The sequence below is a fragment of the Lontra canadensis genome, unplaced genomic scaffold (assembly GCF_010015895.1).
Source record: "Lontra canadensis isolate GAN:19392208 unplaced genomic scaffold, GSC_riverotter_1.0 scaffold4, whole genome shotgun sequence".
In the NCBI taxonomy this organism is placed as follows: domain Eukaryota; kingdom Metazoa; phylum Chordata; class Mammalia; order Carnivora; family Mustelidae; genus Lontra; species Lontra canadensis.
Window position 1 is genome coordinate 40,690,561 of NW_022630998.1, and position 16,857 is coordinate 40,707,417.

General features: G+C 38.9%; 1 protein-coding gene across 3 annotated transcripts in view; it reads right to left on the reverse strand.

Moving 5' to 3' along the window:
• The window catches only part of SLC30A5 (solute carrier family 30 member 5), a 36,018-nt gene extending 22,064 nt beyond the window's left edge, over nucleotides 1-13,954 (reverse strand). Inside the window, exons 1-4 of one of the 3 annotated variants that reach the window (XM_032849285.1) lie at nucleotides 13,694-13,954; nucleotides 5,042-5,164; nucleotides 3,818-3,884; nucleotides 2,031-2,116 (exon numbers count right to left, since the gene is read on the reverse strand). In XM_032849285.1, coding sequence (XP_032705176.1) covers nucleotides 2,031-2,116; nucleotides 3,818-3,884; nucleotides 5,042-5,164; nucleotides 13,694-13,779 — 362 coding nt within the window. In that variant the 5' untranslated portion in view covers nucleotides 13,780-13,954. Of the gene's footprint in view, nucleotides 1-2,030; nucleotides 2,117-3,817; nucleotides 3,885-5,041; nucleotides 5,165-13,013; nucleotides 13,052-13,693 lie in introns of those variants that run through there. The other 2 variants (XM_032849272.1, XM_032849281.1) reach the window with 2 other exon arrangements.
• Nucleotides 13,955-16,857: the final 2,903 nt, after the last annotated feature.

A 16,857-nucleotide genomic window follows, 5' to 3' on the forward strand; every position in this document is an offset into this window, starting at 1 on the left:
TCTGCCTTCAGCTCAGGTCATGATCCCAGGTCCTGGGACTGAGCCCCTCATCAAGCTCCTTGCTCAGCAGGGAGTCTGCTGCACCCCCTGCTTGTGCTCACTTACTGTCTCTCTCTGTCAAATAAATAAATCTTAAAAAAAAAATTCCCTTAATAAAAAAATGAGGCATACAATTCAGCATTTCTTAATATATTCATAGAATTTCATTCATTTTTATTGATGTATAATAGTCCGTTGAATGGGCATATTCCTTATTATTCTCTTACCAGTGACATTTAGGTTGGGTCTACTGTGGACAAAGCTGATAGGAGCAACCTTCTAAGTGTTTCCTGGTACACATACACAAGAAATTGATGTGATATAATCCTATAAGTTATACCATTTCAGCTTTTATTCCCTCCTTTTTTTTTTTTTTTAAATTAAATTAAGTAGGCTCTACTCCTAACATGGTACTTGAACTGACCACCAATATCAGGAGTGAGGTGCTCTACTAACTGAACTAGCCAAGTTACCCTAGTTTCAGCCTTTCTGGGGTAGGTAAGGCCAGAAGATAGATTATTCCAAAGCAATTGTCCCTATTTATTTTTCTCAGTGTTTTGTGAAATCAAGGAGAAATATTTATTTTCTCTTACTGCAGTTGAATTCATGCTTAAGATTGTCTCTCTCCCTTTGCCCCTCCCTAAAAAAGAAAAAAAAAATCATGCAATTCCTTTTTTAGAGAGAGAGCATGTACACACTCTTGCAAATGGGGATGGGGAGTAGAGGAAGGACAGAGAGACAATCCCAAGCAGGCTCCACACTCAGCACAGAGCCTGATAAGGGCTCAATCTCATGACCTGAGCCAAAATCGAGAGTTGGACACTTAACTGACTGAGCCACCTAGGGACCCCGGCATGATGGCTGCTTTTGCTTATTAAGTTAAATTTAATTAATTTATTTAAGAGAGAGAGTGCAAAAGCAGGGGAAGGAACAGAGGGAGAGGGACAAGCAGATTCCATGTTAAGCACAGAGCCCAGTGCAGTGCTTAATCTCAGGAGCCTGAGATCATGGCTTGAGCCGAAAACCCAGGGGCCCCTGATGGTTTTCATAAAAGAACGAGAGGGGCAGTGTTGGCAGAGGAGCTGGTGGTAGTGACGGGTTGTAAGCAGGAAATATAAGTATAAATAAGGAGTCAAATAAGAATTTAACAATATTCTGCCTTTCTTCCCTACCTAACACACAGGGATAGTGATTTAATAACATACAGAACAAAATATAATTTCATGGAAAAGAAATTTTTTAAGAAAAGATTTTATTTATTTGAGAGAGAGAGAGAGAGAGAAAGAGAAAGAGAGAGTGAGGTCACAAGCAAGGGGTAAGGGTAGAGTGAGAAGCAGACTACCTGCTGAGCCAATAGCCCAATGTGGGACTTGATCTCAGGACCCTGAGATCATGACCCAAGCTGAAGGAAGACACTTAACCAACTGAGCCACCCAGGCATCCCAAGATTTTTTAAAGATTTTATTTATTTATTTTAGAGAAAGCATATGTACAAGCAGGTTCCCAAGTAAGCAGAGAGCCTGACTTGGGGCTTAATCCTAGGACCTGGGATCATGACCTGACCCAAAGGCAGACACATAACTGACTGAGCCACCCAAGTGCCCCAAAGATTTTCCTACTGATTGATTTCATTTACCATTTTAGACCTTTAAGTTTCTAAAATCAGTTGCTAAAAGGGATCACCAATGGATGATAAAAAATCACCTATGTTAAAAATTTTCTGAAACTGTTTGTGGACTCTTAACTAGTATAATATCACAACAGAACATGAACAATACATTTACAGTGTTCACCAAAAGATAGTCCACATATTACACAGGTTCCGTCAGCACCCCCCCATGTAAAAATATTGAGTTGTAACCAATGCTGTAAGAGTAAGAAAAGCATTTGTATATAACTTAACAAAAATACCTGACATAAAATATAATAGAATAAAATATTCAAAATTAAGAAATATAAATAAACATTCAAAATATGCATTTTTTATTTACCTTAGTGGTCCACAAAGAGTGAGGCCAAAAAACCACAAGAGTGAAATGATACACCCAGCAACTGCATGTTTAAATATTTTGATCCACTACGAATGGAAACAAAAAGTTAAAAATTTTAGTCATATATGTTTTGCTAGTATCTTGAAATCTTAAATAAAATATACTAGGAAAGAAAATAATGGTAGCACTTAAATATTTTTTTTTTTTTAAGATTTTATTTATTTATTTGATAGAGAGATCACAAGCAGGCAGAGAGGCAGGCAGAGAGAGAGGAGGAAGCAGGCTCCCTGCTGAGCAGAGAGCCTGATGCGGGGCTTGATCCCAGGACTCCGAAATCATGGACCTGAGCCGAAGGCAGCGGCTTAACCCACTGAGCCACCCAGGCGCCCCAGCACTTAAATATTTTAAAGGCTAAATAATTATTTTTATTTTTATGATTTTATTATTTTTTAAATGAAGATTTTTATTTATTTGACAGAGAGAGACAGAGCAAGAGGGGGAACACAAGCAGGGGGAATGGAAGAGGGAGAAGCAGGCTTCCTGCTGAGCAGGGAGCCCAATGAGGGGCTTGATCCCAGGACGCCGGGATCATGACCTGAGCTGAAGGCAGATGGTTAACAACTAAGCCACCCAGGCACCCCAATAATTACATTTTTAAAAATAATCACATATTTTGAACTGAAATAGAAAATGTTAAGATCCCTGACTAAATCTAGATTTGTAAGACAGTATTGTGTTTTCCATTTTCTATGTTCTTGTCTGTTGTTAGATCTTGAGATCTTTTTCTATAAAATACAAATTTGTGGGTTTTTTCATCAGTTTCTCACTAGTTTGCTAGAACTAGTTTGCTAGAATTTAAAGACTAAAACGTAAAGACTAAAACGTAATGTTTTAGTCTTTAAATTCTTTTCCACCAGATATCCGGAGCTTGAATTACTTGAAAAGAGGGAAAAAAGTTATGATGGGCATTAAAATATTAATCCTGTTTTTCAAAACATGCATGGTCTCTAAAACAAAGGTACATAAATTTGTCATTCTAATAAAAAGTCATGGCACAGGACTCTAAGTTGTTGCACAAAGTAAACATGTAGTAGGGTCTAACTATTGTCTAAAGAGGTAATAATATGAGATGCCAATACAGAATGCAGGAGATTTCTGGTATGCATCCTGAACCTCAGGTGCCTAAAGAAAATAATGATGATGATAAGGGTGACAGCTAATACGTATTATTTGCTGACTATATGCCAGGCACTATTTCAAGAACTTTATATGTATTAATTCATTTATTCCTCACAGTTCCATTAAAAGGTATTATTAACTCCATTTTACAGGTAAGAAAATTGAGGTAGAGAAAAATTAAGAAACTTGCTCCTCGTAAGAGTTCATAAGGAGGAAAAACACAACATGAAATCTGGCTGACTCCAGAGGCTTCATTCTTTACCTCTATGGTTTATTTGCCTCCTAATGACATATGTCCTAGGCTTTGGGCCATGTCTCCATGTCTCATTTAGAAATCTTTAGAATAGAGTCTTGCATTTAAAAAAAAATTACTTTATACCTTAAAATTTTTCTACTCTCTTCTCCATTTTTAAACATTCTGTTATCTTAATACTTTACAGTTTACTCTTGAAGACTTGATACTAAAAGGCAAGTCAAGAGCAACTTAACTGCGGAAGTGTTCTGCTGTGTACTTAAATCATTTAAGTAATCTGATCAACGAAAGAGCATTTCTCCTGGCCCAATGACTAGGAAGGTGCTAGGAAAAAAGGACTGTGGCAAAAACTCACCTGGTGTTTGGTAATACTTTTTCCAGAAGAAAATGGCTTTTGAAACAAAACCATAAAAAATGCAGTCCTGTGAATAAGGAAACATTAATATATTAATATTTATCTTATATATAAAGTATGATGTTAAGTAAAGATTCTCACTTTAAATAAACATACTACAACTTGAAAGGTATGTTACCCTCTAAAAAAATTATACTGGAGAACAATATTCATTCTGCTAAGGCTTCCACTGCAATACCTGGGGAACTCTTATTTTGTAATTGCCTTCAGAATCAGTTCACCAGCCACAAAAGAAAGGAATCTCAATATTTTTTCATACTTTGAAATACGAAAAAACAAAACAAAACAAAACAAAAAAACCCAACCCATCTTCTCCAAAACTTAGTAACAGTCTAGAAATAACAGAAATGAAGAATGCCCTCACCTTTCAAATTCCCAAAATGGTCACTTTCCATAATTACTAAAATTAACTTCCTGTAGTCTTAATGGATTTTCATTTACAGAGAGTGGTCACTATCAAGCTCAAGTTCCGAAGAAACTTTATTCAGAAAGAATTTCTTACTATGTGCGGAATAATGTAAAATTTATTTTATATGAGGAGCCTGTACTGTGAAGGGAGTATATTGTGAACAAAGCCCAGCATAGTTAAACTTAGAAAATAAGGAACATCTGTGCCAGAACAAGTCTCAGGTTACATTCTATGCCTGCTGGAAGGCTGACCTACACCAGTGGTATGGTCTGGGAATCCCTAGGGCCTGGAGACTCTTCAGAAGCCTGTGGGGTCAAAACCATTTTTATGAAAATACTGAGAAATTATCTGCCCTTTTCACTCTTATTCTCTCAGGGGTGTACAGTGGAGCTCTTCAGAGGCTAACTGATGTGAGATCCTGCATAGACTGAATGCTGAAACAGACATGAAAATTCAGCAATCCTCTATTAAGCTGAACATTGAAAGAAACGTGCAAAAACCTCTTTAACACAAACTATAGCACAAGTCGAGTTTTGGGAAGCTATTATAGTATAAGAGTCTTCAAAAAAAAAAAAAGTCATTCTCTTTGTACCTCTAACCTTAGGTATTTTATTTTTTTGAAAACTTAATCATAAATGTTTAAGGAGGAATAAATAGCACAAAATATTTTATCTAAAATTTCCTAGAGATAATTAGTTAAAACAAGAGTTTCAGATAAATAAAACATTAAGGAAAAAAGAACTACAGACACTCACCCAAGTTTTAATATAAAAATGAACTGAACAATGTGAACTGCTTTTAGGAGATCGTATGATTCAAAAATTCCCACAGCCTTCAAAAATTTAGTGAAACATAGTAACACAATATATTTTGTTAACCTGAAAAGTAAAAGCAGAAACAAGTTTCAGTATCATTAAAATCACAAGGAACTCTAATTTTTTTTCTTATACACTAAGGATCATTATAAAAACCACAGATACTCATTAAAATAAATGAAACAAAAAAACCAAACAACTCCCCATCCACATAACAACTATTAATATCTTGGTACATATACTTCCAGATTCTTTTTTAACAGACACAATCTGCTAAAAAAAAAAACAAAAAAAGGGGCCAAACTAAAAATAAATATGTTCTTGGCTAATTGAGTTGTCCAGATTACTTTGTAATCTGCTTTTTAAAACTTAACAGTTACTTCGAACAAAGAGAATAAAAAGAGACCCCAAACTCTATCTGCGACGAAACTAGAAGAGCACAACGTAAGTAACAACAGAGGAAAGGTAAATGCCTTAGGTTTGCCCCTCCTCTGCTTTGCTATGTGAGCGCAGTGAGAGCCATGGTTGAAAAGTTAAGCAACCTGCCCTACAGAGCTGTGTAAAAGCTCAGGAATCTGAAGCACCTCAGAAAGGCCTGGGGAGCTGAAAAGAGAAGCAGCATCAACAAGTCCTCCAGGTAGCTGGATCCCCATATTCCCACCCATCACAGCCAGGCAACTAGCTCTCCTCAATCATGACAGGACACATGAGGCTTAGTCTCTGGAGAGGTCTAGACATAAGGCAAAGCAGAGATGAGGGGTGAGGTGCTAGAATAAAATCATGTAAATTAAAAGGAACTTTCCTTCTTAACTCCACCCCACCTCTTTTTCGTCTTTTACCTCTAATATCCTAACAGCCAGGCTGCAATCTCTCAGCAGAACCCTCTTAGGGATCCACTAGGGACAAGCCCCACACAGGTGTTCTAATTAGCTTTTTAGGGCTCCCTCAAATATGAATGGTAAACATGGATAATCAGTCTTTTAAGCCCCTTTTAAGCCTCTTTTAAGATAAGCTTAGGAGGGACCAATCAAAGTCAACAACAAACCTAAAAGAAAAAGGGATCATAGGTAACAGCAGCAGAAAACAAAAAGAACTATAAATAACATTCTCTCAGACATAAGAATACCTAATGCATGAAAAAATTAGGCTGCCATAAAAAGGAAGAAAAAAGAGCTCCTGAAAAAGAAACTGAAATTAGGGAAGAAATTACTTCAGTCTTCTAGCCTAGTAGTAGTAGTAGTCTTTGATCATATACTCTCTAGCAGTAAAAAAAAAAATTTTTGCACATGAAACCCACTACTTATCTGTATGTTGTAAAAGTGTATTACTGTACTGATGTTATATACATTATAAAACATACACAAATTAGAAATTAAAAAGAATGAGATAAAAAGTGGTGAAATTCTTAGTATTTTTTCCCTCACCCTAATAGGACATCTTGTGCAAGCCACTCAAGTACATGACTTCTTAAGTTTACATCAAACAGGTGTTACTATATTAAAAAGGAGGTGTAAGGGAAAACAAAACATGGTGTGTGAAGGATGTCCCGTCTGGCATACTGACAGGGATAAGAAGTCTCTATCGGTGGGAGAAAAAAATACAAAAACAAACCCAGAAGTTTAAAAGAAACCGAAGTCGTTCAAACAAAGTTAAAAAATTTGGCATACAATGGGGATATCAAGGTATAATATAAAAACTGATGAGTATGTATAACCCAGTAAGATGACACTGAATTAATAAGAGCTAAACTATATTAAACATACAGTAATTTAAGAAGGCACAAAAAAATATATTTTAGGAAGATTTTGATGCAATTATTAAAATAAATTTCAGTTCTTCAAAGAATGAATCTCAGTATCTTTACCATCCAAGATGGCTCATTTTCTGTTTTAGTCCAGATAATATCATAGTAAATTAAAAAAAAGAAGATTTGACCAAAGTGCTTTTTCTTATTATGAACACCATCTGGGGGGCGTTTTATAGTGTAGTCTGGGGACTTTAACTATGTGATAATTAATCACCCAAAAGCTAATAAAAATGTTATTGTGGAATAATGTGTACGTCACATCCTAAAGCACCTTAAAGAAATTCCTATTTAACTCATTTGTTGAACATTCAAATATGTTTCAAAGATCAAGCATATTTTCTGGGATGACAAAAATGTTTTATAGCTTGGGGCACCTGAGTGGGTCAGTTGTTTAAGTGCCCGACTCGATTTTGGCTGGGGTCATGATATTAGGGTCATGGGATCAAGCCTATGTTAGGAGTCAGGCTCCGTGCTCAGCAGGCAGTTGGCTCAAGATTCTTTCTCTCCCTCTATGCCCCACCCCCTGAGCATGCTCACTCTCTCTAAATACATAAATCTTTAAAAAAAATTGTTCTATAGCTTGATTATGCTGAAAGTTACATAGGTATACACATTTGTGAAAAATGCAAACTTGTACCTTTAAAATCTATGCATTTTATTATAGGTAAATTTTATCTCAATGAAAAAAGGAGTATTGCAAAAAATAATAAATTTAAAGTTATGGCTATAACAGCAACAAAAAATCAAGTGTATTTTGTTTTTGGACTCTCTGCAGACTGGCTAAAAACACAGTAAAACAAGGGCAATCTACCAAGTCTCTAGCAACTGTCCAGGTGTGATGGTAAATGTACATATGCAAGAAAAAACTGAACGCTAACATTTAAGAGCTAAGAAACACCTTAGGGATTTTCTAGCTCATTGCCTTTGATGTTATAGATTGGGAAATTAAAGCCCACAGAGTTAGCTAGAGTCTAGGCCATGGTTCTTAAGTTTTTTTTTTTTTTTTTAATTTTAAGTAGGCTCCATGCCCAAGGTGGGGCTTGAACTTACCATTTGGAGATCAAGAGTCACATGCTCTACAGACTAAGCCAGCCAGGTGCCCAAGCATTTTTTTTTTTTTTTTGAGAGAGAGAGAGAGAGAGAGAACACATAAGCCAGGGTAGGGGCAGAGAGAGAATCATAAGCAGGCTCCCTACTGAGCATGGAGCCTGACATGGGGCTAGTTCTCAACAACCCTAAGATCATGTAATATGTCACACAGAAAATTAAAGTTCATCCAAAGGCTTTGAGGGTTCTTGTATTCTAAACTGTTCTCAATTATACATTCATGGTGGCCTGTGCTAACAGTAAAATCATCTTTAAATATGGAAGACAAAAAGCATATTAAAACCTAAGATTTATTTATATTTTGGACCATTTAAGCTAGAGAAAAAAGTCATATAGACTTCGGTACACTGAGTATATTAACTATATTAATACTAAGTAAATATTCTGGTCAATGTAGCAATTCAAAATTAGCCAATGAAAATAAAAGTTGAGCTAGAAATCTATTGTTTATTAGTTCCTAACACAGGGACCAGCATTATATGTGCTCAGCAAATGTTTATTAAAAAAAAAAAAAGAATGTTAATTCTACAACTATACTTTGTGATATGGTGATATCTCATACAGTAACATATATAATGCAATTATACAGTACATTAAGTGGCAATCAAGCTTCTGGCAATCTGAACTATCAGCAACTGAGCTACAGACTCAGAATGAAAGAAAAGAATGAAATCAAATAGCAACACTCAAAACCACAGGGGCTTTACTCCTTAAGCTTTTAATTAGATGTAATAATAAGGCAGCAGGATAGAAGCAAGGACACAAAGAACAATAATGTCAAGACAGGGAGGGAAACAACAAAGACCAGGAAAAACAGAAGTACGTTAAAAAATCACAGCAGTCCAGGAATTCTCAATGTCAGCAAAGAGCCTTGTATATTCTCCATGGGGCTATACAGCCATTCTTCAAATATTCTTTGCACACTTACTATATGCCAAATGCTATACATGGCCAATGAGACCTAAGGGAAGACTGACACGGTGGCTTCAAGCATAGCCTTCCCTCTTCCTGATCAAAAGAGAAGATGCAGTTGGAAATATTTGTCTTCTTTCTGCCTTCAAGGGAGGACCTTTATCTAAAAAATGTTATCAAAATGTTAACATTATCTAAAAGACTTATCCATCTCATAACAAGCCTGAATATAGAAGCCAATACGCTTAGGATGGCAGAGAGTAAAGGCAAGGAATCTGGGTCCTAGATGGTATCACTTAGGTGCTGACCAAATACCTACAACATCTGGTTTCTTTTCTGTGAGAGTATCTCCTTATTTGTTTAAAGTTCTCTTCATTAGGTTACTTATAACTAAACATATTTCTAGGAGCTATCTGCGACACTTAATGTGTAATACAGACCCAGTCGGCAAGGAGTCTGAGGCCTAAGGAAGACAGGCAACCAAATAAGTATTTATGTGACCTAATATGTAATACAGTTTTAAAAGAATACTGGAAGCAACTAACTCTAACTTGGTAAGCAAAGGTCCATCTTTAGAGTTTGGGACGTCTCAGTGTATATTAAAGACTACGTAGGAATTTGGAGTACCTGGGTGGCCCAGTTGGTTAAGCATCTGACACTTGATCTCAGCTCAGGTCTCAACCTCAGGGTCATGAGTTCAAGTCAAGCATTGGGCTCCATGCTGGTGCGGAGTATACTTAAAAAAATAAAAATAAAGACTAAGCAGTAATTATAAAACAAGAAAGCGGAGCAGAGAGCAGCATATGCAAAATACTAGTACTAGGAACAAGCCTTTGAATGAATGACTATATGTAAGGTCAGTTAGCCAGATGATGGTCAGAATGACCAGAGATCATCAAGGAAAAGGTAAATTATATTTAATATACTTGTTTTAAAAAGATAGGACAACATGTGAAATTCTTTTTTTTAAAAAAGATTTTATTTATTTATTTGACAGAGAGAGAGCCTGGATGCAAGTGCACAAGCAGAAGCAGGCTCCCTGCTGAGGCAGGAACATGATGGGAGGGGAGTGGGGGGTTCAATCCCACCTGGAATCATGACCAGAGCCAAAGGCAGATGCTTAACTGACTGAGCCACCCAGGTGCCCATTTCTAAGTAATTTCCGTTTGAAGTATTAATTAAACTTTAAAAATCTGGCACTTCAAAGGCAAGATTTAGTAATAAGGAACATTAATTTGAGTAAAATACTTAAAAAAAATTTATTTACTTTAGAGAGAAAGAGCATGAGTGGGAGCAGAAGAGGGAGAGAGACTCTCAGACACCACACTGAACCTGGAGCCCGAAATGCTGAGTGATCTCATAACCCTGAGATCACTACCTGATCTGAAACCAAAAGCTGGGCGCTCAACTGACTGTGCCACCCAGGTGCCCCTAAGTAAAATACCTCTTGATAACGTTACCATTATGATCTGACGTCAATTTTCTTTATTCCTTTTTTAATTTTTAAAATATAAAGATTATAAAAGTAATTTGAGTAGCTGCTTGTTATTAAAGTTGTAGATAAAATCATTCCTAATTTTCTCCTCACAGGTGACCAAATAGTCATCCTTTCAAACCTTTTCCCTTGCATCTTCATGTATGAAATATGCATATTTCATATATTCACATATTTACAATAATATACATATGTTGATAGTTATATGACTTTTCATGTACTAATTGTTCCAGACTTTTGCTACCATTATTAAATCTGGAAAGTTATTTTAACATTTAGTTAAAAGTTGGACTCTGATATTTATTTTTTATTTATTTATAAAACATTAATTTTTAAAAAAGATTTATTTATTTGACAGAGATCACAAGTAGGCAGAGAGGCAGGCAGGGAGAGGAGGAAGCAGGTTCTCTGCTGAGCAGAGAGCCCCATGGGGGGCTCGGATCCCAGGACTCTGGGATCATGTCCTGAGCCGAAGGCAGAGGCTTTAACCCACTGATCCAATCAGGTGCCCCTAAAACATTAAGTTTAAAAAAAAAATATTTTACTTATTTATTTGAGAGAGAGACACTGAAAGAGAGAGAGAAAGGACAAGCACGGGGAGCAACAGTGGAAGAGGGAGAAGCAGGCTTTCTACTGGGAAAGGAGCCTGATTCGGGGCTCAATCCCAAGACCCTGAGAACAGGACCTAGCTGAAGGCAGACTTGCTTAACGGACTGAGCCATCCAGGAATCTCTGGACTCTTTTGATTTTTAAAGCCTCATTAGTGAGGTCTTCTCTTGGGCTACAGATGAAACACTAAATAAGGCTAAATAACCACATACTAGTAAGTAGATATCTGCAGTTCATATTGTGCAGGAAAACAGTGAACAGCTTCATTTACTAAGAGGGAAAGATGGGGGAGGTGTTTAGGAGAGACAGTGGCCCTTGAGTCACTCACTGACTCTGGGGGACTCGGGGAGATACATTCCACCTACCCAACTGATAAATCCTCATTTGCCATCAACTAGTTTCATCAAACGTTATCATTGGTCTTTTATGTGAAAGAGTACAAAAATCTCTGGTTCTCTAAACCTGAAATTACTGAAATTTCGGTTTGGGTTTAAATGTGCTTCTTAGCTTTGCCCACTGCAGCAGTTCATGGTTCTCCAGCAAACAAAACACAGTGTGTGAAATGAATGGGGTTTAGAATGACGGACTCACTTACTAGCTGGGAAAATAAACTTTTTTCTATGTCTCAGTTTCTTGATCTGTGAAACAAGGGTGTGTTAGGTAGTCTACAGCACTGTTGTATTAAGTGAGATGCTACACTCAAAGCAAATCGAACACAGGTGTTCAACAAACGTAGACTGTCACCCTCTTTCCTGCAGAGGTCTTACAGAAGCCAGATAGAAACATTTGAAACAATTCTTTTATGGTGAATTCAGGCACAAAAATATCCACAATTAAAGGATTTTTAAACTAGTTTTTGTTGCAGATTTTAACTAGTATTTGATTATTAGTCTACACAAAGGAAAATTCTTGCAATTTGTAATCTACTAGAAATTCACCACTCCTGAGTTGAATTTGATTCTGCAATGAGCTACAATAGGAGGGCAGTTCTGCTAAGCAATACAACAGGATAGCAAAAGACTCTTTGCCACATCTACCTAAGACAATAACCTCTTGAATAAACAGTAACTTTAAACTATTTGTTTAAACATAATTTCCAGTTTACAGAAAAGTGGCAAGAATAGTATGCCCTTTATCTGGATTCCCTCATTGTTACATGTCTCATTTGCCTTATTATCTCTCTAAATACAGGTTTTTTTTTCCCCTCAACTAAAAAGTTACTTACATCGTACTTCTAAATACTTGATTTCCTAAGAATATGTACATTTTCTTATAAAATCAGAAAAGTTATCAACTTCAGAAAATTTAGCATGGTTATGATACTTGACCACCCTAGTCCAGTTTTGTTAACAGACCTGTTATTGTCCTTTACAGCATTCCCCCCACTCTGCTACCAAAATCTAGACGAGTCGCCTACTGCATTTACTTGTCATACCTCAGTAAATAGTATCTGATATGCTGTTATTTATAAGATATTAGAAAATTAAACTACAAAAATGCAGTTGACCTAAGTTCTGTCCCAGCATTTATTTTTATTTTTTTAAAGATTTTATTTATTTATTTGACAGAGATCACAAGTAGGCAGAGGCAGGCAGAGAGAGAGAGAAGAAAGCAGGCTCCCCAAGGAGCAGAGAGCCTGATGCGGGGCTTGATCCCAGGACCCTGGGACCATGACCTGAGCCGAAGGCAGAGGCTTTAACCCTCCGAGCCACCCAGGCGCCCGTGTCCCAGCATTTTAAATGTTCTTTTTCACTAAAAAAAAAAAATTATATTAGCAATGCTATTTCTACAGTTCCAAATATCAAAACAAACTTTAAATCTGAAAAAAAGTATTGAAGAACGAAAAAACTGAACCTCATTAAAAATGAAGACAATGAATACCAAATTCCAACAACACCGTTGGGCAGTATTTTATCTCTTTGACACTACCTCAGAACTTAAGACAGATCAAGGACACGCTCGAAAGTGGTTACTGTACTTACCTCTGGGAGGTTTGTGGGAACATACGAAGGAGGCAGCGGTAGAGAGGAATTTTCGCTTTTTATTCTACGAATTTTTGTAGCGTTTGCGTTTTTTTTTTTAAACAATGAGCACACATTTCTCATTTAATAATAAAATAAAAGAAGCCAAGGAAAAGGAAGCTAGATGACGGGCTGAATTTTTGATGCGCGGGGTTAACCTGAATGTCGAAGTTCATCCGTTTGTACTTTGGTTTCTTCGCCTGAAGATGGTGACACCTTCCCCTAACTTACGCAGGGAGACGTCAGAAAGGTTAACTAGTCACTAAACTACTATTTCAGGGAGAAAGAGCCAACGGAAAGGGTTGTCACAGACCAGAAAAACCCCTCCCGAGAACCGGCTGGCAGAGGGAAGATTAACGGTGTGCCTCGGAAACCAGAAACTCAAGCAGAACCTCCCTGGGCTTTAGAGCGTTCATTCTGCAGCGGGCAACCGGGGAGCCAATGAAAGCCGCAGGCGCGGGCAGCGCTGGGACCGGACGGACCCCTGTGGTACGCGTGCTGAGCTGAGGGCGTTCCGCGCTGTCAGCGGGACGGGAGGGACGCGGGTGCCCGCGCGCGTCCGGGTGCGCGAGTGAGCGAGCCAGCGAACGCAGGCGCGGGAGAGAAGCGCTCCGGAGGCGCGAGCCGCGTCCGTCTCTTACCGAGCGCTGGGCACGTCCACCGGCCCAAGGCCGCCGCCGCCGCCGCCGGGGCCGGCTAGCACCTCCCCGCCGAATTTCTCCTCCATTCCGGGGCTCAGGAGCCGCCGCCGCTGCCCCCGCCGCGGGGTTTCCTCATGTCTCGCCGCTGCTGCGGAACAGCGGGCGCAGGCGCGTCACTCCCCCATGGCAGCGGCCCCGTCGTGTCCCCGCAAGCCCGACCGCCGCCGCCGCCGCTGTCCCCGGCTCTGGTTCACAAGCACACGCGCGTCAAGACTAGGCCGCGGGCAGTTCCAGCGGCGCTGGGTTCCCTGGAGGCGCACCGGGGCGGACGTTGCCAGGCCACGTCATCGGGCCCAGCAGCCCTCACTCCTGGGGGTGTGCCCAGCCTCGCGCCTGCGCACAACCGAACACTCGCTTTCCTTTGCCCTTCTTTAGGTTCCGCCTACCGCCGGGTGACGGATCGTACCCTCGCACCGGATCAGCCCCTCCCATCCACTCTGCCTCTGCCCTTACCTGTCCCTGCAGCGCCACCTCTGGGCCGTCAGGAAAACAGCGGGTTCTTGTAGCACCGCGGAAGAGGGCAGGGAAAATGGACAACGTGTGATTGAATGGACTAGAATATCTTTTATGAAATCCTGCTGCTAAACTATGCTACTTAACCCTGGTACGTCAGTAAAACTTGTCCAGGTAGGACAAGGCCTTATTAGGGTTATTTTTCTGTTGGTAAAAATTTAGGAACGTGGGCTTTTTTTTACTGTATTTGTGTGAATCCCAACTCTGCCACTTAATTGTTCACTGGCCTTTCTGTACCTCAATTTTTAAATTTGTAAAATAGGAATAGAAATATTTATATTACAGAGTTGTTGGAAGGATTATTTGTGTTACATGGAAAATGTCTAGAATAGTGAATTGTACATAGTAATCAATGAATGTTATTATTACTCATAGAGAAATTGAGGACTGGGAGATAGAAATGGAGTTTGGAGCAGTTTACAATTTCTACTTAATTTGAATATACATAAAAAGTCTTAGTAACATATAAAAGATTGAGAAATCACTGCCCGTGCCTGCTGAGGCTTCATAATCTATTGTGAAAATATTTATTAATTTGAGAGCAAGACCTGGTTGGCAAAATTACAGGTTAAAGGCACAAATGCTAAAGTTTTCCAAGTAAGGTGTGGTATGACTCTCTGACAGACTGTGATCTGAAATTTGGATAAGGTTTTGGATGTGGGAGAAAAGTATTGTGGGACAACACATCCTATGTGTCGAACACAGAGGAAGCCATGACCTTTGAAGGCTAAAGGACTCCGAGTGACTTTTTTGTACTAATTTTTTTTGTAGAATTCTTATTTTCCAATCAGAATGGCAGTGGTAATGCGTAACTATTGTATATTGTGTTTTCTAGAGCATGTTCCATTCTTTTGGAGCCCAGAAGACTAAGTATCATGACACATATGAATTGAAATTAACTTCATTCCAAGTGGAGCTTGAACTCACTTGATATTTCTGATTTGGTTAGAATTATTTCATTTTCTTTAAGGCCAATATAAGTACATTTCCTACAACGTTTTGTTGTTGTTGTTGTTGTTGTTTGTCGTGGGAGGAGAAGAGCCTCTATTTTCTTTCTGCCTACTTGCTTCTCAACCCATTCCAGCCTTGGCTTTTCCATCTATCAATCCTCTGAAGCAGTTCCTTCATGGATATTTTCCAGCCATATACTACTACCTCACTCTTTAAAGCTTTCAACATAGTTGAACTTTATTCTTCTTCTTCTTCTCTTTCTCCTTCTTCTTCTGCTTCTTCCTCTTCTTCTCCTTCTTCTTCTTCTGCTTCTTCCTCTTCTTCTTCTCCTCCTCCTCCTTCTTCTTCCTCTTCGAGACAGAGCAAGAAGGGTTGAGGGAGAGGGAGAATCTCAAGCAGACTCCCCACTCAGTGCAAAACCCAACACTGGACTTCATCCCATGACCCCAAGGTTATGACCTGAGCAGAAGTCAAGAGTTGGACACCTAACCAACTGAACCATCCAGGAGCCCCTCTCTCTCCTTCCCTTTCCTTGGTTTCCAGAACTCCACATTTTGTTGTCTCAAAGGAAGCTCAAATTCTTTAAGTTTAAAAGCCAGTTAAGGGGCGCCTGGGTGGCTCAGTGGGTTAAGCCGCTGCCTTCGGCTCAGGTCATGATCTCAGAGTCCTGGGATCAAGCCCCGCATCGGGCTCTCTGCTCAGCAGGGAGCCTGCTTCCTCCTCTCTCTCTGCCTGCCTCTCTGCCTGCTTGTGATCTCTCTCTGTCAAATAAATAAATAAAATCTTTAAAAAAAAAAAAAGCCAGTTAAACCTAATTCTCTTTTAATGATTCCTACCTTGTTGGATGGTGCTATTTGTTCAGCTTAGCAAACCAAAAGCTTAGCTATCATCTTATACATCTCCCCATCACCAAGTCATGTCATTTTCTACCTTTTCAGTATTTCTTCAATCAATCCAAATTTTACCATCTCTATCACCACCATCAAGTTCAACTTTTGCTTTAGCCATTTCGGTAAACCATTACTACTTTTGCAATTTTGCTCTTTTCCTTCTTCAGTCAGTTTTCCACATTTTGCCACAATAATCATAACAGTTTCCAAATGCAATTTTTTCCAGTAGGCTCCATGCCCAGTGTGGAGCCCAATGTGGGGCTTAAATATATGACCCGAGCAGAAGATCAACACAAGACCTGAGCTGGGATCAAGAGTTGGAGCTTCACCAACTGAGCCACCCAGGTGCCTCTAAATGTACATCTTACAATGAACTGCTTATCCCAGTGTACTTCACCCTGTAGTCCTGCGGTGGCTTTCCATTACTCTTAAGACGAACTTGAATCAACCAGGAATTCACATTGATACATCCAATTACAATTCAACCTTAGATGTTTTATCCAAGACTTTCCCCCTTCTGTATTTGTACCGCTCTTCCCTGGGACTGAGAAACATGATTCACATTATTCTCAATATATTGACTTATTTTCTCAGTCTTTTTGTATGTAACCAATCCCCTGACCATGTGGGCCATCTGCTCTTTGGCAGGAAGGCTCATGCTAGCCTGGGCTGGCTGAGACTTCTCCTCCATCCCAGTTTTTTTTTTTTTTCTTAAAGATTTTATTTATTTATTCATTTATTTAGAGGGTG